The sequence below is a fragment of the Balaenoptera ricei genome, chromosome 7 (assembly GCF_028023285.1).
Source record: "Balaenoptera ricei isolate mBalRic1 chromosome 7, mBalRic1.hap2, whole genome shotgun sequence".
NCBI lineage: Eukaryota > Metazoa > Chordata > Mammalia > Artiodactyla > Balaenopteridae > Balaenoptera > Balaenoptera ricei.
The window spans coordinates 96,351,166-96,377,977 of record NC_082645.1 but is presented as its reverse complement, the minus strand read 5'-3'; the positions used below and the strand labels follow the sequence as shown (position 1 = coordinate 96,377,977).

General features: G+C 37.2%; 1 protein-coding gene across 2 annotated transcripts in view; it reads left to right on the top strand.

The window, feature by feature from the left end:
* ERBB4 (erb-b2 receptor tyrosine kinase 4) overlaps positions 1 to 8,643 on the top strand; it is a 1,139,160-nt gene extending 1,130,517 nt beyond the window's left edge. For both annotated transcript variants that reach the window (XM_059928620.1, XM_059928621.1), the window contains exon 28: positions 303 to 8,643. In XM_059928620.1, the coding sequence (XP_059784603.1) occupies positions 303 to 748 (446 nt within the window). In that variant the 3' untranslated portion in view covers positions 749 to 8,643. The remainder of the gene's footprint in view (positions 1 to 302) is intronic.
* Positions 8,644 to 26,812: the final 18,169 nt, after the last annotated feature.

The following is a 26,812-nucleotide window of genomic DNA, read 5'->3' as shown; positions in this document are numbered from 1 at the left end:
CATTTAAACAACTGGCCCCATAAGTAGGAGAGACAAATGCAAGCCCAAGGAAAGAAGAACAATCTAGGGGACAGGGACTCTGGCCCTGGCCTTGTTGGTGCCTTGTTTTGTCACTAACATTTTTTGCCCACTTACTCCTCTTTCACATGATAGTAGTAATCAACAAAACATTTTTTTGTGAAAATTCCTGAAATATGTGGCTTTATTGTCCTGGAAAAAGAAGCTAACCATTCTGTATAACCGCGGTCTGATTAACATTTTCCAGAAAGTAGATGTTAACTGATACTTTTGTATTACATTAGAATACCTGAACCCTGTGGAGGAGAACCCTTTTGTCTCTCGGAGGAAAAATGGAGACCTTCAAGCTTTGGATAATCCCGAATATCACAGTGCTTCCCATGGTCCACCCAAGGCAGAGGATGAGTATGTGAATGAGCCACTGTACCTCAACACCTTTGCCAGCGCCTTGGGGAACGCTGAATACCTGAAGAACAACGTACTGTCTGTGCCAGAGAAGGCCAAGAAAGCATTCGACAACCCTGACTACTGGAACCACAGCCTGCCACCCCGGAGCGCCCTTCAGCACCCAGACTACCTGCAGGAGTACAGCACAAAATATTTTTATAAACAAAATGGACGGATCCGGCCTATTGTGGCAGAGAATCCTGAATACCTCTCTGAGTTCTCGCTGAAGCCAGGCACTGTGCTGCCTCCTCCGCCCTACAGACACCGGAATACTGTGGTGTAAGCTCAGCAGTGGTTTTCAGGTGGAGAGAGAGACGCCCGCTCCAATTTCCCCACCGCCTCTCTTTCTCTTGTGGTCTTCCCTCTACTCTCAAGGCCAGTAGTTTTGACACTTCCCAGTGGAAGATATCAAGATTCAATGATAGTTATGTGCTTATCTAACTTGAACATTAGAAGGAAGGACTGAAAGAGAAAGACAGGAGGAACCACACTGTTTCTTCATTTCTCTGCATGGGTTGGTCAGGAGACTGGAACAGCTAGAGAAGGACCAGCAAATATGAGGCAATACTGCCTGCTGTCAAACTAGTTCCCAACTTTTTTTTACGTTTTTTTCTTTGCCTCCTTTCCTTCCTTCCTTCCTTCCTTCCTTCCTGTATTTCAATGCACATGCTTGAAAGACCCAAGCTGCAGGAATCGATGTGTACATTTCCAGCATCCCTGGAAATCCTAATGATGTTTCCAGAAGAACAAAACGATAACCTTTTTTATAATGTATGATAGTAACTAAGATTGAAAATCCAATCTCTTTCTCAGACAGTTTCAATCTTGACAAGCAAGAATGGCCAACTCAGCTTTCATAAGTTTTGAATCTTCATCAAAGTTATAACTAGTAATTATATTTGGAGAGCTTTTTTGTTTTTTTCATTTTGTTTTGCTTTGATCTGTCTCTTCATATTACTTTCTCCCCTCTTTTTAGCTTTAATTTATAATTGCAAACATTTTTACATCAAACCTTCTTAGGTGTTGCTATAAATTGAAAGAATTGTAAAAAGAAATATTTTAATATGGTGAAATGGCCACTATTTTAAATATGCAGTCTTTAAAATTAGAAGGGGAGGCCAAGATATCAGTCAAATGTAACATCAAATCTTACTTTTGTGTTTTACACTATTGACTATGTACCCCCCCACAATCTTTTACATTCTTCAACATTTTCTTCCCCTCTGTGAATGACAGTACTTGATAGGCAGTTGGTAATGTTAAGAGTAGAAGGGAAACTAAGAGACAGTTCTGTGTGGTTCATGAAAACTACTGACACTTTCAAGGGTGGTCCAATGGGGAATCCATTGAACTGGAAGAAACACACTGGATTGGGTATGTCTACTTGGCAGATACTCAGAAATGTAGTTTGCACTTAAGCTATAATTTTATTTGTTCTCTTTCTGAACTCCATTTTGGATTTTGAATGAAGCAATATGGAAGCAACCAGCAAAATAATTCATTTAAGTACATTTTTTTTTAAAAAAAGAGCTAAGATAAAGAAAGACTGTGGAAATGCCAAACCAAGCAAATTAGGACTTTGGAACACTTTGGGATTATGGTGAGAGGGTCAGCACATGATCAACATGTGATATCACATTTCCTAAACAAGGAAAGTTGTCCAGTTTGTATACTCCACTTGAAGGAATGCAAGTAAGGATTGGCTTGAATTCCATGAAATTTCTAGTATGAGACTCTATTTATATTAAGAAGTGGAAGGTAACTCTTTGCACATAAATTGGTATAATAAAAAGAAATACGAACATTCACTGCTTATAAATAGGTCCTTGGGTCAAAAGTTGTAAATAAATGTGAAAAAACTTCTCATGTAATTATTTTAATATCCAACATACTACTCTTTTGATACTTTATATACTAACTCTTTTTCTTCAAACACAGCATCCTAGTTCTAGAGCCACCTTTCTTGTGTATCATTTTAAAGACTACCTACTGAGTTAAGATGAGCAATGGGAACAAATTGTAGGAATGAGTTTTCAGGAAAAGGGGGCCTCAGGTCAGTAATTAGAAAAATTGGATAGAAATCTCTCTCTTTTAGGAAAATCTGGCCTAATTCATTTGGAATTTTTAAAAAATATTTCTTCCCAATGTTAAAGTATTGGGATCAAATTTGAATGTATAACCTAATTGAAAGCAACTAGACTAAAAATCTCTATTGGCAAAGAGGAGAGTTTAGAAAAAAGGATGAAAAGAAATCAAGGTTTCTGCCTATTTTGAAAAGTAGATCTATCTATCCATTCAGCTCCCTTATTTTTTCAACTCATATTTATTTATAGTCTACTAAAAGCACTGTGTTAGGTGGGGAACACCCAGATAAATGCAATACTATCCCTAACTTTAAAATTTTACAATCCAGATTTATTTGGCATGACATTTAATTTTTTTATATAATTCAAGGAATACAATTGCATGGACTATTTTATGAATAGTCATATAAAATCAACTCTTTGTTAAAAGATCTCCTGTGAACTCATGTGGGACATGAGTGAAACACCCTACAAGTTCCTGAAGTTAGCAAATAGGATAGTTTCAGTGTTACCATTCAAACACAAACTGTTCTAGAAGGATATTGTATCACTGGCTAATTGTCCTATATGGATTCTAACTTAACCATTAAATCAACAATAGATGTTGGTCTTTGGCCAGGAACATTGGAGAAATTGGGATTGGTTTCTTCCTGAGTTATGAAAAGTGAGGGAAGCTTAAAGGCTGAGGTTGAGCAAGGGAGGGGTTTGTGAGAGCTCTTCCAGTGAAATTCAAACATGAACTTCCCAGGGTTGAAGACACAGAATGATTCAGGAGCCACAGCCTAATAGCTCAGAGCTCTTTCACCCAGTCAGAGGAGTATCCAGGAAAAGGGGTCCTCACATCAGTGTTTATGAAAGTTTAGATATAAACCTCTCTTTCTAAATAAATCTGTACCAATTCATCACTGACAGCATCCTTGTTGGATACTAGAACTTGAATTTTTTTCCTGATTTACAATATTCATATGGTTTCTATGGGGATATGAAAAGCAGAATCACTTATATTGAAGAAGGAAAGAAAAATAATTATTTTACTGTTAAGGTAATAGAAATGTATTCAGTGAAGGTAGTGTCTCCGTCATCCTAGGAACATAAGACCCTTACACATCAGGTACTAATAACTGGAGATAGATGCAAGTATAATCCAAAATGACCCAAAATGCTTCACAAGAACTTTATTGTTCCTTTTGAATGATTTCTGTAGCACATACTTGATTTCAGTTGTTTTAGGGTTTCTCTTTTGATTTATTTTTGTCCCCCTAGGAAAACATATTTCAGAGTGTATAAGGGGGAGCAAAAAAAAGTTTCATTTGTTCCAAAGAATAACTTATTCAACTCAGTAGAGTGAAATTTAAAATGCCAATTAAAACCTGTGAAGTGAATCAGAATATCAGATTATCGTAGGCTAGTTATATCAGTGCAAATATGCAGAACCAATTAAGTAAATTTGCAGAAAATTAATAGTCAAATTACACAGACTGTATTTTTTAAATCACCAAATCTTGTCGCTTATACCTATCTTGGGGAATCTTATTTCCAGGTAAGAAAAACTGTATAATTAAATGGTTGTTTAGGGCAGTGGTTCTTAGGCAGGTGAGAAAAGAAGCTTTCTAAACCAAGGTAGACCCAGAACCGCAAAGCATCCTGAACCACAAAGAGATGCTTGAACTACAAGTAGAAATTGATTTTCCAAGTGTTAGTGGCACAGGTTAGGATGAGAGTTTTTCTCGGGTAATATTCTTGAAATGGAATGAAAAACAATGCAAAACTCAAATCATATTAAAATGTATAAACTAAAAACTTGAGATTGTTTTCTTAGTAGATCAGGAAGAATGAATATTTGTAGCTGGAGAGGAGAAATAGTGTTCTTCTAAGTGTATAATATATGTGTTAATACCTTGTAAAATCAGGACTTGGCATGAAGATCATGTATATTTCCAATGCCTAGGGCAAACCAGTAGGACTGTGAGGTGCTGTCCCTACATGAAGTTGAAAGGGTTATCAACATGCTTTTTGAAGTGTCAAAAATTTAAAAAAAGGAAATTGGTTAAGCCCGACAGGGAAGGATGTAAATACAAGTTTTTCTAGAGCTATCTAAACTTTATTTCAAAACTTGAATTATTCATCCATCTATAAATGTTGGTTATTTAACTAGTATATGTAGTTCATAAGGTAATAGAAAAAGTGATTATGAAAGCATGTATATATCTGGACAGAACCATGATAATGCTGTAAGATGTAGATTTAGTTAGGTTAACAGATGTTAAATGATTTTAATACTATTAAATAAATCAAACTAGAAAACTAACCACAAAATATAATGTAGCAAAATAAAATGCAGGATATGAAAATGTAGGATGGATTTTGCATAGTAAAAAATGTTTGCCATTTAAAATTGTTATTTGTTAGGTTGAGCTGAAAGTGGGCATATAAAAAGCAGGTTCCACTTATGAAAACTTGCTTTAAAGCATTACAATTATTTTTTTCTCATTCTCTTATTCCTTTACCATTTGTAAAATATATTACGTGTAAAGAGGAATTTTTCAAATTTGTTTTGCAAATACCACCTTGTAGAGTTTAACAGGCAAATATGTTACAGATGACTTTAAGTAAGAGGTTTCAAAATGAAATGAAGGAAATATAAATGTTCTATTACCTTATGCAGAGACAAAAAAATGAGTGGTGTCATTTAGTAAACAAACAAAATGCATTTAATTTGTGACATATCCTTTCTTTTTTCTATGATACCCTCCCATCTCCAAAAAGAACCCAAGGAATTAATTAACAATATTCTGAGAAATAAATGCTAAAGCAAGCGTTTCAAACTGCTGTATTTCCATTGTTCTGGACAATAGTTGATAGCCAGATGATTTTTAATAGGGCAAATGAGAAAGCCAGGTGGATAAGCTTCTAGTTGTTGAAAAGCCAGAAAACTAAATCTACTGTATATCCTATGGGCAGAGAACTCTGCTGGGCCTCTCTTTATGCATATGGTCTTTGAAGGACAGCCTGGTACCCATGCAGACACCTAAAGGCAGAGTTGTATCTGCTGATTGCCATTTGCTTAAGAACGAATAAGAGTGTACAGATGTAGACTGGGCATCATTTTAAAATAACACTATCAGTAGAGACCTTGATATTACTGATATTACAAAGGGGCCAGCTTTTATACTTCTGGGTAGAATTAATACAATTTTTCTAATACCAGAGAGCCTTTACAAAAGTAGTTCTTTCCACAATTGCAAACATTAAGCTGTTGTGGGCACGGTGTTGGATCAGGAGTCCTTCAGTTTATGTGGACACATGGCTCTAGCACCATGGGCTACTTGTTCTTTTCATTAAACAAAAGTCTCTATAAAATAAAATTTTCAGACACTCGGTTCAAGCCCCACTGATTTTGTAAAGGTGCAAAAATGTAGGATGTGTCACTTTTGCAGACCCCTGTCTCACCTCTTCACAGCCAGGTGATCTTTTGGGCAGAAGAAATGCTTCTCTAGTCATGAGCTGAAAAGACTCTTAAGTCCCAGTTTCATGGAGGTTTTCACATGCTTCCCCTGGAAAATACTCCCTGACAGTCAGCTTTGCAAGTAAGTGATTATCTTGTTAGGAATCACAGAAACAATTCATTTCTCTCTGGACCCTAAGGAAAATGCTGCCCTTACTTCTTTTACCATTGGCACAACTACTCCATTTTCCTTACTTTTCTGCCACCCTAGTTCAAAGCGGCCCTCTTGATGCTGTGCCTGTCTTAAGCCATAGTGGAACTCTGAGGTCCCACACGCTGCTTTGTAAAACATTGATTTAGCCTCTGCCCTCAAATGTCTGACTTTTCCATAAAAGATAGTAGCAATTTGGACATTGTTTAAATTATTTCTCAAATAAATGACTGCACAGAGCATACTTTATGATGTTAAAATTATGCTTTTCCATGAAGATCGATTCTCTTACTGTGTCCTTCTCTGTAGGAATTTGAGTCGAGTCAGCCCTGTGATGAATCTTGAAACTCACATATGTGCACATACCCTTGGTAGGTTTTAGATTTAATCTTTTCATGAAAACTTTACATTATAATAAGTTATTTTTGCCAGCAAATTAACTTATTTACTTTATTTATCTTACTTTGCTCCTGATTGCAAATATTTTACAGCTGCTGTATATATATTTTGTTTTTTTGATAAATGAAGAGTCTTATTATCATAAAGGTAAAGGCTATTCAGCTCTGAGAACCACCTGTAGCTCTTTACTGGATCATTCATCCCTCTGACAAATGTATAATGAGTGCAGTTTCACTGAAATGAAAATCCATGTTGTCTAATAGGTTGCCATTTTTTCTCTACTTTTGCTTTTTAAGGATATTTGTCTTTCAATGCTCTAAGTGTTTTACCCATGTCACAATAAGTGGTTATATTTGTACAAATATAAGAAAACAAAGTTTCATACCTGTAGGCAATAGTCTAACTTGTCCAAACCACTTTGCCTTTACTGCTATTTTTATCCCTGATGTGTAGCTGTTTCCCCCAGGCCTGTAGCTGTTATGAAGGAAAGCAAATCATACCTCCTAAGTATTGACATAACCTGATTCTTGAGTACCATTTCCAGATTTTTCAGTTAGTGGGGAGGGTGTACCTTTTTCCTAATGTGAGAGTCATTTTCCTGTATATTTCTGGATCTCTCAGGGGCTGGGAGGGGGGCGTGAGGGGGCTACACCATAGTACTCCAAGAATCCTTTGGGATTACTCCAGTAATCAACTATGAAAGTTATTTTCTAAGTGTAGATATGTAAGCTGTTCTTTTAAAGTAAGGTACTTTGGAATATTGTAGCATAAATTGGTACTGCTGTTAAATGGGTCGATTATTAAACTGAGCAGCTGTGCAAGGGCAGCTAACTTTGAATGCACACCTCACTGGCTGGTGTGTCTACATCTCCTGTCGTGAGCACCAGGGACTTGCATTGCTGCAGGTCAAAACTGCATTTTCACACGACATGACTAGGTGTTCATCTTTCCTGAGCACCATTATAACAAGATCAAATGAAAATGAGATCGATCTGCAAGACAATTCAGAGCACAAAATGTCACGTGAAATCATCTCTTAAACGCTCATCTCATATACGCATCAAAGTAGTTGACTAGTTGACGAAGATCAGTTCAGGTGACAAAGGGAGACACTTTACCAAAAAGGCAGAGGCTTAAGGTATTATATACATTTGTATTCATTTCCTCATGTTCTTAACTTGTAAAGAGAAAACAAGCCCTCTCTCTTCTGAAGTATCTTCAAAGGACAGGGGTGCAAAAATACCTAGCTGGTAAGCCATTGATGTTTCATTTAAATCCCAGTGTTCAAAGTTAGCTGCCTTTTTTGAAATAAACAAACAAAAAATACTACTGTATGTTTGAAAATGTGAATAGTATTTTTATAGCTTGTTAAAGACATGGCTAGTTGCATTTGTAAATAGGGATAATGTTGCTCTGATTTTCTTCTGTGGACATCTTCATTTGGAACATAATTGTCTTCAGGGTTAATTTGTATATAAGTAATTGGCTTGTGATTGTTTCTTTTGGGTTGGAAGTTATCATTTTGACATTACTTGTGATTCTGTGTTCAGCACTATGGTGATGTGTTCAACCTCTGCACTCGCTTACACAATAGGATATGCCAATTGTGTGTGGTGTAATGTTATTTTGATTTTTTTCTATTTTATCTATGAAGGATTATGCACTTAACACATACTAACTTTTTTAATGTTAGGTATATTTTTAGTATAATTTCCCTTATTCTTTCTTCCCCTCCAACCCTTCACTCCATTCTCCTTCCCTTCTCCCATTTTCTGTTGTCATTTGAGAATGAGGGACAAACAGTATTTTAAATTTCTGTAATTAGGCTTTTCTGTTAGTTCTCAAGGATCCTCTCTTGGCTCTTGGGAAAGAATTGTACCTGTACAAGGCAATTATAGAATGCGACCTGCTTTTCCTCATTCCACACTGATCATCCCAGCTGAACAATTTGAAAACTGTTCTGCCTTTTTGTTACATGAATCTGTCAGAAATATATTTTTAATTTAATATAAATGAAATTCAATAAAATATGAAACAAATGTTCTCTTCTGTGTCAGAAATTTGTCATAAGAAAAACCAATTGGGGAAGAAGAAGATTTGTTCTAGATTTAATCATCTGAAGATGTGAAAATGGGCTTATTTTTGTCCATGTTTATGAATCTCATTCATTATTCTTCAGAACCCTTTGGTTGTTTGGAATGTAATACATTCCATATGTTTTTAGCGTCTAGCACAAAAGCCTATTGATGTGTGAAGACTCACTCATCTGTGCAGACTATGCTTAATTCACTGTGGTTGGTTTGTTGCTTTGGGATTAAAAAAGTTTTTGAAATATTTGGTAAATTGTATCCAAATAACATTAATATTTTTATGATTTTTTTTCTTTCTGCCCTCATTTCAGTTTATAAAAATGGTGCTGGCAAATCTTTTGTTATAAAGAATATCAAATGCTAGTACCGTGGTTGAAGTAAGGGAGAGAGAATGGGACCATAAAAAGTCAATCAACTCACGTGACTTGGGACAAGCCCACGGTAAGGTGGGAGAGTGTTACAGACATATTGGTGATGTGAGCAAGATCCTCTCCCAACATGTTTTTTATTCTAATTTTTCTATTTTAAATATTGTTTCTTACTCCTTCATACTTCCAAAGTGTAAGAACTTTAAGGTTCCAGTAACTTCTCATTCAACACCCTATTACTCTTTCAAGCTATTTTAGTCATTTGAATACATATGATGTCAACTAAATCGGTGCACAAAAAATATATATTTTCAATGTAATATATTGGAGTAAGTTCTCTTAAATTCGTTCAGTTATAGGTCTTTAAAGATCCCGTTGATTGGACCTCCTGCTATTTGCATGAAAATGCACACATTCTCTCCCTTGAATATTTTGACCTATTTATTTGAGATCATTGTCATTTTATTGTGTTCAGGGTGAGATACATCAAGGCTGAATGCATTTTAACCCACTGATAGGCTGGGGAAGAGGGAGAAACAACTTGTGTTTCTATTGCTTTACTACCTTAAAAGGTACAGTTGACATTTCCAGTGGCACCATGTGAGTTCATTCATAGTAGTTGTGATACCTACTAATTGAATAGTGCTTGACCATGTATAAACTTATTCTGCGTATGTTGGTTTTTGGCTCACTACACTATTTTGAGATAAGTATTATTGAAATAGCCCCAGCCACACAGATAAGGAAAATAAGACTAAAATAACAAATCTAGAGTCATGCGACAAGTACTAAATGGTGGTACTCACCCTCAAAGCTGCGTCTTCTGATTTAAGTATCTTTCTTTACTACACTTAGGTAAACACTACACTTTCTCCTCCTGCTGCAGAGGAATCTCATTCTGATTGGAAAATAATTTACGTTGACAAATTGTCTCTATTCAAGACCACCAGTGGTCTTCATTAGTCCTTTGATAACTGCCCTGAAAATTTCACTCGGCCTCCTACCCGGGAGCAAGTCATCTATGATGGAGAATCAGGTTCCTTTCACTCAAGAGAGATAAATGCAACATAATCACAAGTAAAAGGATTAAAAAAAAAAAAAATGACCACGTGGGAAGCCTACTGGTAGTGTCCCCTTTTTCAGGGTCTTATAAATCTGCTCGGTAAAGGCACCACTAGTCCCCCCACATATATCAGAGAATATGGCATATAACTATCCCTAGCTCTAGCAATGTTATTACATACAATAATGTTTCTAGAAATAAAACCTCACATGAAACACCTAATTTATAAATAAGTTGGTAAATGTTCTAGGGTTTACTACATGCTAAATGGCCACTGGAAACAACTTCTGTAATACAGCATAGAATCTGATCCTGAACCTATGTCAAAACTTCAATTAGGGAATTCCCTGGTGGTCCAGTGGTTAGGACGCAGCGCTTCCACTGCCGGAGCCCCGTGTTCCATCCCTGGTCGGGGAACTAAGATCCTGCAAGCCACGCAATGTGGAAAAAAAGAATTCAATTAAAATGATGATGGTAAGACGAAAAATACCATGGAGAAGTTGTGATGTATTTAAGGGAGTAACCGGTTAGAAGCTAAAATAAATGTCAAAATTCAGACCAGCTATTTTCTACGGCTTTACACTCCAAGATTCCTCAATTCACAATTGTTTAGCTTTATAAGCCCTGTAGGAATATATCTATCTATATTTATCTATTTATCGATATCTATATATATATTTATATATATAAATACGTATACATATGGAGAGAGAGCATATTAAACAAAATGTTTAAAGATATATTTATACATTGCAAAATTTCATACAGAACCTCTATTTTCAAGCACTTTCATCACAAGCCCCAAGATGTATATCATAGAACAAGTTACACTCATAAAACTGTAAACTGAGCAGGTACATAGTTGGTTAATTGTATTTCCCTGCACAGTATTATTAAGCTGCAATATGAACCATAGGGAGCAAAGCCACTAGACAACCATCTTAAGATTAGAAACAGAAGACTGTCACCCAGATAGCAATTTTTAAAGCTATAAACAGAACAATTCACCACAAGATAGCAATCAGGAGACTGTAAACCAAATAGTACACACGGGACATGTGAATATTGAAATACCTGCTCTTGCAAGTTACCCATAGATTCTTAAAAGAGAAATACCCATCTTGCGAACCTGTTTCTACTTACTTATATTTCGAAGATAAGTAGAATGTTCTACAAAATGATATAAATCCAAGGTTTTCTGCCTCTTTTAGAAACAAAGAAAAACAAAAATTCCAAGCTTTAAAAACACATTCTATTAACTGCCCACCAATTCCTATTGCAAGAGGCGCATACATATTGTAAAATATCCTGAGGATAAAGCCTTAATATTTCATTCTAGTTATCTTGAACGTCCTCTTATATCGTCTTCTTCCATGTATTATGGGGACTTATTCAATCATCTTGCCTTTACTCTGTAAAGTTATTATATTTATGTGGATTTCCAGCCATACAACAACAACATTAAAATAATAATAGGCTTTGATTGAAGGCCTGACATATGCCTGGCCCTCTGTTAAGGACTTTGTGCTCATTGTCTCATTTAACGTTCACTACAAACTTACAAGTTATTATTATTTTCCCCTTTTCATAAATGAGGAAAGTAAAATTTTAGTAAGGTTAAAAAGCTTTCCCAAGGCTGCACAAAAAGTGGCAATTGCTGGGACATAAACCCACTTGACATCAAAATACCTTATCCCTCATGCTAAATTCTATTTATCTTATAATATTCATAATGATGTAGCAAGTGTTGTTTTTCCTCAAACATTTAAACTCAGATGTGTGATAAATGCCTATTTTTTTTCTGTAACAAAACTTATTGCCTTTCCCAAATCTCCAGTTTATTTAGAGGCAGAAAACATAAACTGACCACTTAAAATTTTTCAGAATTAATTTGAAAAATAGTCAACCAATTTAAGGTTTTTCCCCATTGCTTGCTCTCAGGTGTGACATCTAAATTCTGGGGCCTATGTTAGTAAGAATTTGCAAGATTCTCTATCACCCATGATAACACAAATATCATTGACTTATCACATAAATGCTTATTTCTGCTGTGGGTCTGACAGCTTTCTTTTTTCTGGCTTGTGGTATTTTAATTCCCCAACCAGGGATTGAACCTGCAAGGCAGTGAAAGCGCAGAGTCCTAACCACTGGACCACCAGGGAATTCCCCTGACAGCTTTCTTCTAAATGATGCCTTGAAAGACCAGACTGGCTTCATCTTGTGGCTCATCTATCTCAACATGCTACCTCCGTGATCTCCATAATAGAGAAAAGACTGTGGGACAGTCAAACAGGAACCTTACGCTGCCACAGCCCAGGGGTGACAGATTATAGTCCATTGCTTAAAACTAGTCATCCGGTCCCACCCAGGGTCAAGAGAGCTGTGGGAATATATAGATATTGAGTGAACATAATTTTTTCTGCTACATGGCTGATGTAGCTTTGTGACAATGGTGGGAAACGTCTAGCCCTTGGCCAATATCTGATGATGGCATCTGTTAGAATATACACTATAGCTCTGATTGTTGTTAATAATCATTTTTTTACTCTGTCTTCCACTGTGATGTCTACATTTCCATCTGGTATCTGGCCATTTGGTCTAATGCATAGTCCCCAGTCATATGCCTTTAATGTGACCATGGTCCTCGGATTCTCTTACAAATTCCTGGACCTTTTTAGAGAAAACAGTAAAAATGTGTTTGTTTACACTACTTGGAAGCTCTGGAAATTTGGTTCTGCTTCCCGAGGCTCCCCGTGCTGACACATCTACCCTGTGACTCCCAATCCAAGGGCAAGTGAAATCCTGTGAGACCCCTTTCTCAAGGTTCCGGGTAATCATTTGCATTTCCAAACTTGACCTAAGAGAAGGTACAAAACAAAATCATATTCCTATGAATAGAATCAGATTCTATTGATAGGCATTTACCAGGATCTGTTATTTTCCTCTTTATCTTAATTCTTCCTTTCCAGGTCAGAAAAGTTTTATAGATTGAAAAGTGGAATAGATAGGGAATTTAAAAGCCAAAATTCTATTGATTTTCTGAATCTGCTCTCCATGGTACCATGGAGGTCTCCTATCTTGTGGCCTGAAACAGAGCTCCTTATTGGGTCGAAGAAATTGTGGAAGGAAGGGGAAAAAACAACAATTATGTACTAGGTAGTGTGCTAAGCAAATCACATGCATTAGCTCAGTCTTTATAAATTATAAGATAAGAGCTGTATTTTAACACTGTTGTGTTCTGATGATGGTCGGACATGACGAATGACTTCCAGATAGATGAAAGGCAAAGATCTTTATTACTTACAGAAGACTGCCAATGCAGGGCAACACAGGAGACTGCACCTGGGGAAAGGGTAACAGCAAGTGGAACTGTAGGAGGCAGCTAATACGTGGCAAGCCAGGTGGAGTTAGCTAGGCATCGTGGGCTCCTTATAGATTATTTTGAATAATTCTACAGGCCTAAGGAAGAAGAGGCTGTCCTGGATATTTGGTATCTGGGGCCTCTGGAAGCTGGCTGTGTGCGCTATAACCCAGAGTGTTAGAGCCCAACAGGGAATGGGGTGGAGTGTAGGCTTAGCAAACACCCCATCATGGGGAATTGAGAGTTTTTAGCCATGATCTCAAAATTGGGTCAAGACAGCACTTGTGAAATACTATATTACAAGCCATCATGGTTCCTCCTTTACAATTAAAGTAACTGAAATGTAGAAGTGTTAAGTTACTTAACCAAAGTCACACAATTAGGAGATCACGAGGCTGGGATTCCAATCAAGGTCCACCTAGATCTTGGCTATACCACCTCCCTAAATGGCTTGTGGTGTTTTAATTCCCCAACCAGGGGAATCTTATCTACTTTCTTTAGTAGGGCATTATTATATTTTCTATTCACTCTTCAGTTTAGATCTCCTCTCTCTCCTATCTTGCACACTGCGTAGCGCATATGACGGCGAGGCGCTACCATGTGTGGGGCTTCTCTGCATTCACCTCTCCAGACCCACATCTACTTTATCTTGGCTCATTCTGCTTTTCAGACTCTCAGTGTTTGGTACCCACTTGTCTCCTGGAGTTTCAAGGGTGAGGAAGAAAAAAAACTGGGGAGGAAGGAGAAAAACTGTCCTTACGTTATTTTAAAAACAAATTTGAAACTTAAAAGAAAACACCTCTTTATATTGACAATAAAAGCATTGTGTTTGACACTGTAATTCTGGCAAAAGAACATTTCAGTATCCAATGAGTTAGATATACTGCGCTACTTTGTGGGGCAATTTAAAAAACATATTACTGTTGACAATAGGAATATAATTGCTTAACATTCTACAAAAAATGATTGGCCTCGCTCCTGTTACATGCTAGATTCTTCCTAACTCTCAATGAATGAGGGATCAAGCAGTGATTATCCTGAAGGCACATAATACTCCAGTAGTCAGATGGGTCAATTTTATTATTGTGTGACAAATATAAATTTCTCTTCCAATGTTATCTAATTGTATGAGTTAATTCAAAGACTGTATAGACTGAAGAATTATATAATGAAAAAATATTGATATCTCCCTTTCAGAATAGAAGGGACATTGCAGGAAAGATTTTAACATTGATCTGGATTGAATTGGAATTCTCACTAAATTTATTAACAATCCAGCCATTGTTGTTGAAAAACAGATAAAGCATTAATCAGAAGCTCTGCTGTTTCCTTTCTAGTCAGATGCTCAGCTTGAGTTTTAAAATGAAGGAAGAAGAGAAAATATTGGAAGATAGGTCTGGTAGTATCAACAAGAGGAATATGATGTAGACAATTTAAAATTTCTTGGAAGAAGAATGATAGGTCATCTGAAAATGTTGAAATAAATTAAAATAGTTCCAAATGAACTCATATGCTTGAAGACAGTCTTTTTCAATCAACTGCTTTTGTTTTTTTAAAAAATGTTCTTCTCCTGAAAAAATGTTAAATTTATTTAAGGATGATTACTAATCAAAGTAAGCACTTGTGTGCATGTATATGCTCTTGCCTATTACTATAATCTGACTCATAGATTTTAAATTTCAAGTGTCTAAAAAGCAAAACTACCACTGTGCAGTCACCCACCCCTATTATCCCATTTCAGGAAACTCTCCGAAACCGAAATACTTGGGAAAATGTGTCTATTCTCTCAACTGTAGGTATACTCCTAGTTAGGGGACATGAGACTGGCCTTTATTGCAAAAGAGAAGCATATATAGATGGAAGTTATTGATTTTCCAGTAGACAGATCCATAGCAAGAGCTAAAATGTTATGTTACCAATGGAACTTTACACCTGATGCATAGTACATAAAATTTCAAAACATCTTAGAGACGCTCAGCAAGTGATTAATGATTTAAAATTGTTTCCTAGGAGAAAAAAACTGAAGGAACAAAGTATATAGTGTCAGAGACAAAGACTGAGCAGGGAATTAATAACCCTTCAGATTCGAGAAGTCATCAGATAAATGACAGTGAGCATCAGTGACTATGTCTCCTGAATAATTGCCTCAAATCAATAGACACCAAAGAACTAAAAGAATGGAAGCGGCCGCTGGGAGCCTAAGCACTTTGGCTTCTTTTCTGTCGGTTTTCTCTGCAGCCATCATGTTCACAGTCTCCTGCCTGGGCCCCTCTCTGGCATTGTTTTCTTTAGTCAGAAAGGCAATCTCACCACTGTTTATACTGCCCTCTAGTTCAAAATAGTGGTATCTTGCTTCACAAGTGTCTTGGTAACTTCCTCAACTGGGGGTGTAAAATTGCAAAAAGAGAAATCCATTGAAGAGAGTCTCTTAGATTCAGATGCTCAGAAAGATTGTTACATAGATGAATTCCGACAAATATGAAATATCGTCTTCGTCGGGAATAGAAATGGCAAAGCAGACTGTGTAGCTTGGGGAGTTGCAGGTGGAATGGAGAGGTTATGTTTCAGGGGTCTGATCAACACCCTGAACTTGTCTGATTTGCTAGAAGTACTCATAAAACCCAATAGAAGGTTATATGCACAGCTAGGGTTTATTACAATAAAAGGAGCACAAGCAAGAGAAAAAAGATACTTATTGAAAGGAGTCCAGAGATGTCAGGCACAGGATTCTGAGTCTTTCCCCTTCTTTGATCACACAAAATGCACTTTCCTCTCTAGCTGGGAACTGTTGAAATGCATTCAAAGTGTCTTTGCCCAGAGAAGCCTGCTCAAGGCTCAGGAACCAAGTTTTAAGAAGGACTGACCATGTAGGCACATCCTGTTATGCAAGCAACCTGAAATGTAACTGAGATTCAGAATCCCAGCAGTGAAACCAGGAACAACATCAATCTTGATGTTTGCATAAATCAATCTTGACAAGTCCTGATGAGCTGATACAGCATGCCCCCTGGCTCCAGACATCCACGACAACATCATCAATTAGTAACATAAAAAGCATCCTGAGGGCTACATTCCCAAGGGTCATCAGCAAGGGTCAATCAAAGTTCCAGACTCCTCTGGAAACATGCAAGGACTGAGTAACCAGACCTGATGGGCTCTTTCTTTACATCTCTGTTGACATGTTTGGGAGGCGGAGGGGATGCAACACAACGATTGCCTTGCCCTGCCTGCTCCTCATCCCAACCCAAGGACTGAAAGAGAGGGCGGGGAGCATTAGCCTTTGATGTTCTAAAACATGGCAGGTCTGACACCTAAGAAATCTTTCTCCTGCTGTTTGGGGACAGTAAACTGGAGGAAGGTGGTATGGAGAAAGGCTTTGTCTTTTTCTCAGTGAGTGGATGAACCGAAGGCCAAGCTTATCTTGAAGTCCTTAAACAAGGAGGACCCAGCCAGGTTGCTCCTTCCAGGGACCTTGGGAATGCCCAGAAAGTATATCAGCAGGTATGGCAGGAAATTAATACTTTACCTATCTTAGATGAATTAGTTTTAATTGTTTTAATTTTAATTGCACAAATAATACATATTTATTGGAGAAAATGAGAAGATACAGAAGCAGAGAATAAAAATTAAAAATAATCACATAATGCCATATTATAAACATATCCTGAAATCCACAGATTATTTTCTAAATATGTGATTATATGCTATAAATATTTTATCAACTCCCTTTCACTGTTCAAAATGTATCACAATCATTACCCACATCCATAAATATTCTTTAAAAAATTTGTAATTGTGCATTCTTCTATCGTCTGGAAATACTATATTTTTAACCAAATTCTTTATTGTTGACATCTATTGATACACTGCTCTGATCTTTCATATATATCATACATTATTTTCTTAGGACAAATTCCTAGAAGTAGAATTTTGGAGTGAATCTGGGTGCACATTTTTTTTTTTTTTTAGTATTTTAGAATATAGTGCTTTTTTTTTTTTTTTTTTTGGCTGTGTTGGGTCTTCGTTTCTGTGCGAGGGCTTTCTCTAGTTGCAGCAAGCGGGGACCACTCTTCATCGCGGTGCACGGGCCTCTCACTATCACGGCCTCTCTTGTTGCGGAGCACAGGCTCCAGACGCGCAGGCTCAGTAGTTGTGGCTCACGGGCCTAGTTGCTCCACGGCATGTGGGATCTTCCCAGACCAGGGCTGGAACCCGTGTCCCCTGCATTGGCAGGCAGACTCTCAACCACTGCACCACCAGGGAAGCCCCTGGGTGCACATTTTTAAGGGACTATGAAAGAATGTTTTAATTAGCCATGATTTATATGTCTGGCTTTGGGGAATCTTTATGGACAAACTCAGAGCACTTAAGATAAAATGAAAACCCACAGGGGACCAGTTTTGCCAGTTCAGGCCTTAGATCTCTGTGTGCAGGTGTTGCTAAGATTGTTGACTTTGAGCTCCCTACTCACAAAGACAATGTCTTTCTTTTTTGTTTTTTAACATCTTTATTGGAGTATAATTGCTTTACATTGTTGTGTTAGTTGCTGCTGTACAACAAAGTGAATCAGCTATATGTATACATATATCCCCTTATCCCCTCCCTCTTGCATCTCCCTCTCACCGCCCCCCCCCCATCCCACCCCTCTAGGTGGTCACAAAGCACTGAGCTGACCTCCCTGTGCTATGCGGCTGCTTCCCACTAGCTATCTATTTTACATTTGGTAGTGTATATATGTCCATGCCGCTTTGGCAATTCAACTCAGTTTACCCTTCCCCCTCCCTGTGTCCTCAAGTCCATTCTCTACATCTGCGTCTTTATTCCTCTCCTGCCCCTAGGTTCTTCAGAAACTTTTTTTTTTTTAGATTCCATATATATGTGTTAGCATACGGTATTTGTTTTTCTCTTTCTGACTTACCTCACTCTGTGACAGACTCTAGGTCCATCCACCTCACTACAAATACCTCAATTTCATTTCTTTATATGGCTGAGTAATATTCCATTGTATATATGTGCCACATCTTCTTTATCCATTAATCTGTCCATGGACACGTAGGTTGCTTCCATGACCTGGCTATTATAAAGAGAGCTGCACTGAACATTGTGGTACATGACTCTTTGAATTATGGTTTTCTCTGGGTATATGCTCAGTAGGATTGCTGGGTCATATGGTAGTTCTATTCTTAGTTTTTTAAGGAACCTCTATACTATTCTCCATAGTGGTGTATCAATTTGCATTCCTACCAACAGTGCAGGAGGGTATCCTTTTCTTCACACCCTCTCCAGCATTTCTTGCTTGTAGATTTTTTGATCATGGCCATTCTGAACGGTGTGAGGTGATATCTCATTGTTGTTTTGATTTGCATTTCTCTAATGATTAGTGATGTTGAGCATCCTTTCATGTGTTTGTTGGCCATCTGTATATCTTCTTTCGAGAAATGTCTGTTTAGGTGTTCTGCCCAGTTTTGGATCTGGTTCTTTGTTTTTTTGATATTGAGCTGTATGTGCTACTTGTATATTTTGGAGATTAATCCTTTGTCAGTTAATTCGTTTGCAAATATTGTCTCCCATTCTGAGGGTTGTCTTTTTGTCTTGTTTATGGTTTCCTTTGCTGTGCAAAAGCTATTAAGTTCCATTAGGTCCCATTTGTTTATTTTTGTTTTTATTTCCATTTCTCTAGGAGGTGGGTCAAAAAAGATCTTGCTGTGATTTATATCACAGAGTATTCTGCCTATGTTTTTCTCTAAGAGTTTTATAGGGTTTGGCCTTACATTTAGCTCTTTAATCCATATTGAGTTGATTTTTGGTATGGTGTTAGGTAGTGTTCTAATTTCATTCTTTTACATGTAGCTGTCCAGTTTTCCCAGCACTGCTTATTGAAGAGGCTGTCTTCTCCATTGTGTATTCTTGCCTCCTTTATCAAAGATAAGGTGACCATATGTGTGTGGGTTGATCTCTGGGCTTTCTATTCTGTTCCGTTGATCTGTATATCTGTTTTTGTGCCAGTACCATACTGTCTTGATTACTGTAGCTTTGTAGTATAGTTTGAAGTCTGGGAGCCTGATTCCTCCAGCTTCGTTTTTCTTTCTCAAGATTGCTTTGGCTATTGGGGGTCTTTTGTGTTTCCATACAAATTGTGAAATTTTTTGTTCTAGTTCTGTGAAAAATGCCATTGGTAGTTTGATAGGGATTACATTGAATCTGTAGATTGCTTTGGATACTATAGTCATTTTCACAGTGTTGATTCCAATCCAATAACATGGTATACCTCTCCAACTGTTTGTATCATCTTTAATTTCTTTCATCAGTGTCTTATGGTTTTCTGCATACAGGTCTTTTGTCCCCTTAGGTAGGTTTATTCCTAGGTATTTTATTCTTTTTGTTGCAATGGTAAATGGGAGTGTTTCCTTAATTTCTCTTTCAGATTTTTCATCATTAGTGTATAGGAATGCAAGAGATTTCTGTGCATTAAATTTGTATCTTGCTACTTTACCAAATTCATTGATTAGCTCCAGTAGTTTTCTGGTAGCATCTTTAGGATTCTCTCTATATAGTATCATGTCATCTGCAAACAGTGACAGTTTTACTTCTTCTTTTCCAATTTGGATTCCTTTTATTTCTTTTTCATCTCTGATTGCTGTGACTAAAATTTCCTAAAATATGTTGAATACTAGCGGTGAGAGTGGGCAACTGTGTCTTGTTCCTGATCTTAGTGGAAAAGGTTTCAGTTTTTCACCATTGAGAACGATGTTGGCTGTGAGTTTCTCATATATGGCCTTTATCATGTTGAGGTAAGTTCCCTCTATGCCTACTTTCTGGAAGATTTTTATCTTAAATGGGTGTTGAATTTTGTCGAAAGTTTTTCTGCATCTATTGAGATGATCATATGGTTTTTCTCCTTCAATTTGTTAATATGGTGTATCACATTGAATGATTTGTCTATATTGAAGAATCCTTGCATTCCTGGGATAAACCCCACTTGATCATGGTGTATGATCCTTTTAATGTGCTGCTGGATTCTGTTTGCTAGTATTTTGTTGAGGATTTTTGCATCTATGTTCATCAGTCATATTGTCTTGTAGTTTTCTTGTTTTGTAACATCTTTGTCTGGTTTGGGTATTAGGGTAATGGTGGCCTCATATAATGAATTTGGGAGTGTTCCTCCCTCTGCGATATTTTGGAAGAGTTTGAGAATGATAGGTGTTAGCTTTTCTCTAAATGTTTGATAGAATTCACTTGTGAATCCATCTGGTCCTGGGCTTTTGTTTGTTGGAAGAATTTTAAGCACAGCTTCAATTTCAGTGCTTGTGTTTAGTCTGTTTATATTTTCTCTTTCTTCCTGGTTCAGTCTCAGAAGGTGTGCTTTTCTAAGAATTTGTCCATTTCTTCAAGGTTGTCCATGTTATTGGCATATATATAGTTGCTTGCAATGTTCTCTCATTATCCTTTGTATTTCAGCAGTGTTAGTTGTTACTTCTCCTTTTTCATTTCTAATTCTGTAGATCTGAGTCTTCTCCCTTTTTTTCTTGATGAGTCTGGATAATTTATCAATTTTGTTTATCTTCTCAAAGAACCAGCTTTTAGTTTTTTTTTTGATCTTTGCTATTGTTTCCTTCATTTTTTTTCCATTTATTTCTGATCTGATCTTTATGATTTCTTTCCTTCTGCTATCTCTGGGGTTTTTGTTCTTCTTTCTCTAATTGCTTTAGGTATAAGGTTAGGTTGTTTATTTGAGATTTTTCTTGTTTCTTCAGGTAGGATGAATTGCTATAAACATCCATCTTAAAACTGCCTTTGTTGCATCTCATAGGTTTTGGGCAGTCATGCTTTCATTGTTATTTGTTTCTAGATATTTTTTTATTTCCTCTTTGATTTCTTCAGTGATCACTTGGTTATTTAGTAGCATATTCGTTAGCCTCCCTGTGTTTGTATTTTTTACAGTTTTTTTCCCTGTGATTGATATCTAGTCTCATAGCGTTGTGGTTGGAAAAGATTCTTGAATTTCAATTTTCTTAAATTTACCAAGGCTTGATTTGTGACCCAAGACATAACCTATCTTGGAGAATATTCCATGAGCATTTGAGAAGAAAGTGTATTCTCTTGTTTTTGGATGGAATGTCCTATAAATATCAATTAAGCCCATTTTGTTTAATGTATCATTTAGAACTTGTGTTTCTTTATTTATTTTCATTTTGGATGATCTGTCCATTGATGAAAGTGGGGTATTCAAGTCCCCTACTACTTTTGTGTTACTTTCGATTTCCCCTTTTATGGCTGTTAGCATTTGCCTTATATATTGAGGTGCTCCTATGTTGGGTGCATTAATATTTACAATTGTTATATCTTCTTCTTGGATTGATCCCTTGATCATTAGGTAGTGTCCTTCTTTGTCTCTTGTAATAGTCTTTATTTTAAAGTCTATTGTTTCTGATATGAGAATTGCTACTCCAGCTATCTTTTGATTTCCATTTGCATGGAATATCTTTCTCCATCCCCTCACTTTTAGTCTGTATGTGCCCTAGGTCTGAATTGGGTCTCTTGTTGACAGCATATATACGGGTCTTGTTTTTGTATCCATTCAGCCAGTCTATGTCTTTTGGTTGGAGCATTTAATCCATTTACATTTAAGGTAATTATCAATATGTATGTTCATATTACCATTTTCTTAATTGTTTGGGGTTTGTTATTGTAGGTCTTTTCCTTCTCTTTTGTTTCCTGCTTAGAGAAGTTCTTTTAGCATTTGTTGTAAAGCTGGTTTGGTGGTGCTGAATTCTCTTAGCTTTTGTTTGTCTGTAAAGGTTTTAATTTCTCCATCGAATCTGAATGAGATCCTTGCTAAATAGAGTCATCTTAGTTGTTGGTTTTTCCTTTCATAACTTTAAATATGTCCTACCACTCCCTTCTGGCTTACAGGGTTTCTGCTGGTAGAACAGCGCTTAACCTTATGGGGATTCCCTTGTATGTTATTTGTTGCTTTTCCCTTGCTGCTTTTAATATTTTTTCTTTGTATTTAATTTTTGATAGTTTGATTAATATGTGTCTTGGAGTGTTTCTCCATGGATTTATCCTGTATGGTACACTCTGCACTTCCTGGACTTGATTGACTATTTCGTTTCCCTTATTAGGGAAGTTTTCAACTATAATCTCTTCAAATATTTTCTCAGTCCCTTTGTTTTTCTCTTCTTCTTCTGGGACCCCTATAATTCGAATGGTGCTGCGTTTAATGTTGTCCCAGATGTCTCTGAGACTGTCCTCAACTCTTTTCATACTTTTTTCTTTATTCTGCTCTGCAGTAGTTATTTCCACTATTTTGTCTTCCAGGTCACTTATCCATTCCTCTGCCTCAGTTATTCTGTTATTGATTCCTTCTGGAGAATTTTTAATTTCATTAATTGTGTTGTTCATCATTGTTTATTTGCTCTTTAGTTCTTCTAGGTCCTTGTTAAATGTTTCTTTTATTTTCTCCGTCTATTTCCAAGATTTTAGATCATCTTCACTATCATTACTCTGAATTCTTTTTCAGGTATACTGCCTATTTCTTGTTCATTTGTTTGGTCTGTTGGGTTTTTTCCTTGCTCCTTCATCTGCTGAGTATTTCTCTGTCTTCTCATTTTGCTTAACTTACTGTGTTTGGGGTCTCCTTTTTGCAGACTGCAGGTCTGTAGTTCGCATTGTTTTTGGTGTCTGCCCTCAGTGGGTAAGATTGGTTCAGTGGGTTGTGTAGGCTTCCTGGTGGAGGGGACTGCTGCCTGTGTTCTGGTGGATGAAACTGGATATTTTCTTTTTGGTGGGCAGGACCGCATCTGGTGGCGTGTTTTGGGGTGTCTGTGAACTTAGTTTCATTTTAGGCAGCCTCTCTGCTAATGGGTGGGGTTGTGTTCCTGTCTTGCTAGTTGTTTGGCATGGGGTGTCCAGCACTGGAGCTTGCCGATCGTTGAGTGGAGCTGGGTCTTAGCATTGAGACGGAGATCTCTGGGAGAGCTCTCGCCAATTGATATTATGTGGGGTCAGGAGGTCTCTGGTCATCCAATGTCCTGAACTCGGCTTTCCCACCTCAGAGGCTCAGGTCTAACACCCAGCTTGAGCACCAAGACCCTGTCAGCCACACGGCCAGGTACGTGGGGTTTTTTTTGCCTTTTGGGAAATCTGAGGTCTTCTGCCAGTGCTCAGTAGGTGTTGTGTAGGAGTTGTTCCACATGTAGATGTATTTTTGATGTATTTGTGGGGAGGAAGGTGATTTCCACTTCTTACTCCTTGGTCATCTTGAACGTCCTCCCTTAAATGCAATCCTTTAATACTGTATATTTGTTTATTATTGCAGAACAGCAGCCTTTCAGAAGACACTTTTAGTGATGACAACTTCTTTCCAGGTGTCTTCACTCTGTTCTCTTGGTAACTGCAGCCACCTTTCTCAACAGCTAAGCCCCAGCTCTCTGCTCCACCTTAGAAAAAATGGTCAAACTCCTCAAGGACAATATCTTGACATAAGATGGGACCTGGAGGATTTCTCTGTGACAGGAAACTTCCTCAACCTCATTGACAACATTTTACCCTAGTGACACTGATTTTATTTTATTTTATTGTTTAGTAATAGAGAAGTGAGCAAAGGATGAATTATTAGGCAAGAGAAAACTGATCTGAGATCCGAGGCCAAGATGCTCTTCCACATAATGTTGTCTTTAACACAGGAGCTCATTGAAGAGAGAGACAGATTATGAAGATATTGAAATGTCTTTTCTTCATTTCACCCTCAACCACAAATTGTAGCTCCAGAATTGCATTAGTTTTTCGTTAGGGCATTGTGATTTTTCCTTGGGGGATTTGAAACACATTCCTTCAGCATTCTCTTGATATCTCTTAAGTAAGCCAGCTGGCATTGGTGCTACTTTGCACTGAGATCTATTCCTTTATTTTCAATTCTTCCCCCCTGGGGGGATACCACTGTTGCTGTGACAAGTCAGAAAAAATAACAGACTATACCTAGCTTTCTATTTTTAAAAGCATGAAGATTTAATAGCTGCACTTTGAAGGCCAGGTCCTTACATTTACTTAATATATTTTTTAAATGAAACTATACAGATTATACAAATATCTTCATTTTCCCTCTAATAGCTTTAGTTGCTCAGAGCTCTCTGAGAAGTAACATCACTCATTCCCAACAGAAGATCAAGCCCACATGAAAAATTATAACTTATATTCAAAATACCAATAAGACCCTAATATTCATATGAAAGGAGCTGGAATTGAACTTGCCAGCCTTTCAAGCTATCACTGACTTCTTCCCCTCCATTACCTACCCTTTCCCCATAGTAGCCAATGTTGCTATTTCTGATATTTATTTTTTCACATAGATAACCATGCTCTGAATGCAATAAAGGAAGCATCAGTTGAAGAAGATGAGAAACCTCCAAATTATCTAAATAATATGGGCATTTCCACTAATGGTCTGTACCAAAAGGGCTTCGAAATGAAACCTGAGGGGAAACAAGACCCTGTGTAATAGGGTAGCTACTCAAAATCTATTGGGACCCTTTTCCCATAGGGAAAGAGAGAAATCTTGTTTTTATAACGATTTAATTTTTTTAAATTTCTTTATAGTTACTGAATAGGCATTATTTATTTTAGCATTGAAATGAGGAATAATAATTTTATGACACTGGAGAGGAAATGCTTGAAAAACAATCTGCAACCCACGGATGGAAGAACTAGAGAAGTGCCTCTAATTACCTGATTATCAAAATACGGTGTTAATAAGACAGAAAGACCACAGTAGCTCCTAAGCCTGATACAACCCCCTAATCCCCTGGCCAAATTAGAGAAAAGGGGAAACTGCATCCTTTAACTGCAAGCTTTGCAAGTGAAGGTGGCAGTTGCTCTGTGTTTTAGCTAAGTGTATTAGGTCACAGTGAATTTCCATTTGTTTTCCTCCTAGGGCATTAGCTGTATAGATAAAAATCTTCCCAGGCAAACTCCCCTTCATTTCAATGTTATGAGTTTGGGCAAGTCAAATGCCCTAAGTCTAAATGCTTAAACATCTCAAATCAAACTCTCTCTATAAATGTGTAATCTGGACACAGGTGAGCATTTTATATTTAGCGAGAAAAAGTAAAGGTCATTTAGCTCTTCAAGGCATGTTTTTAAATATTCCAGTTTCCCTAGGTGCCAACTATTTGTTTCTTGAACGACATCGGTATTTTACATTCACTAGCCTGGAAAGGTCATTTCCTAGAAATTTAATTCTTTTAAACTGAAAATGTCCATGTTTCTCATTGTTGATTTGGAATATGAGATATGTTAACTTACCTGTAGCATGCCAGAATTAGATGTGTGTGCTAACTTACACAAAGTTCACAGCCTTGAGCTGTATGTTGGATGAAATTCATACCTGCTTTTCCATGTCTTTATGCTTCACTCCTGTCAAACACTGGTTTTCCAACTTCGTTTCTTTCGTTATTGAACACTGAAATGTTACACAGACACACAAGACAAAACCTCCATTAATTTCATATCCCAATATTTTTTGGATGCACACACACAAAAACCCATCAACACAAGATTTCACTTCTTAAAGCATCTACATTGTTTTTTAAAATATGTTTTTAAAAAATGAGATGAGATGGAATTAACCCTTCTTTAAAATGCCTTTCTATAGCGATTAAAAACATGTATTTACAAAACAGTTGATAAAAATTTTCCTTTGGAATGCACAGGAAGAGAGGTAGAGGCAGCAAGGTGTGAATCAGATGTGGCTTCTTTCCCTCTTGCTTCACCAGAGGCTGGTTTCTCCTTAGGTTTAGTGACTATTTTCTTGCTAGCCCATCTTATTAAGGTTCTTTCTTGGTTAGCCACTGCTGCCTCTTTTTCTTTTGCACCCTCTTTCCCCTTAGTTTGCACTTTGCAGTCTGAAGATTTATTTTTTTTCCTGCTGCCTTTCTGGCCCATCTCCCCCGGGGGTTCTCCCTTTACTGCCCCTTAGGCTAACCTGACTTTCGTCTTGGGCCCTTTGGTAATGGTTGTCAAGGGTGCAGTACGGCCAGAGCATTTGAGAATCTGGGCTGCCTGGGCCATTGTCACTGCCCTTGTTTTTTCACTAGTACCACTTTCTGCTTCACATTTCCAGATAGAAAACTTCTTTTTAAATAGGCAGTCATTAATATTGAATCTCTTTAGTTTATAGGAGAAAGAGAGCCTCTGCAATCCGTACTGTAACCTGCAATTTTGGAGTATGATTCATCTCAAGACAGTCTTAGCCTATTGAATGATTTTTCTCTTCCAAACAATAATGATGTTTATTTGGGTGGAGGATCCCTTTTTGTAGGAAAATCC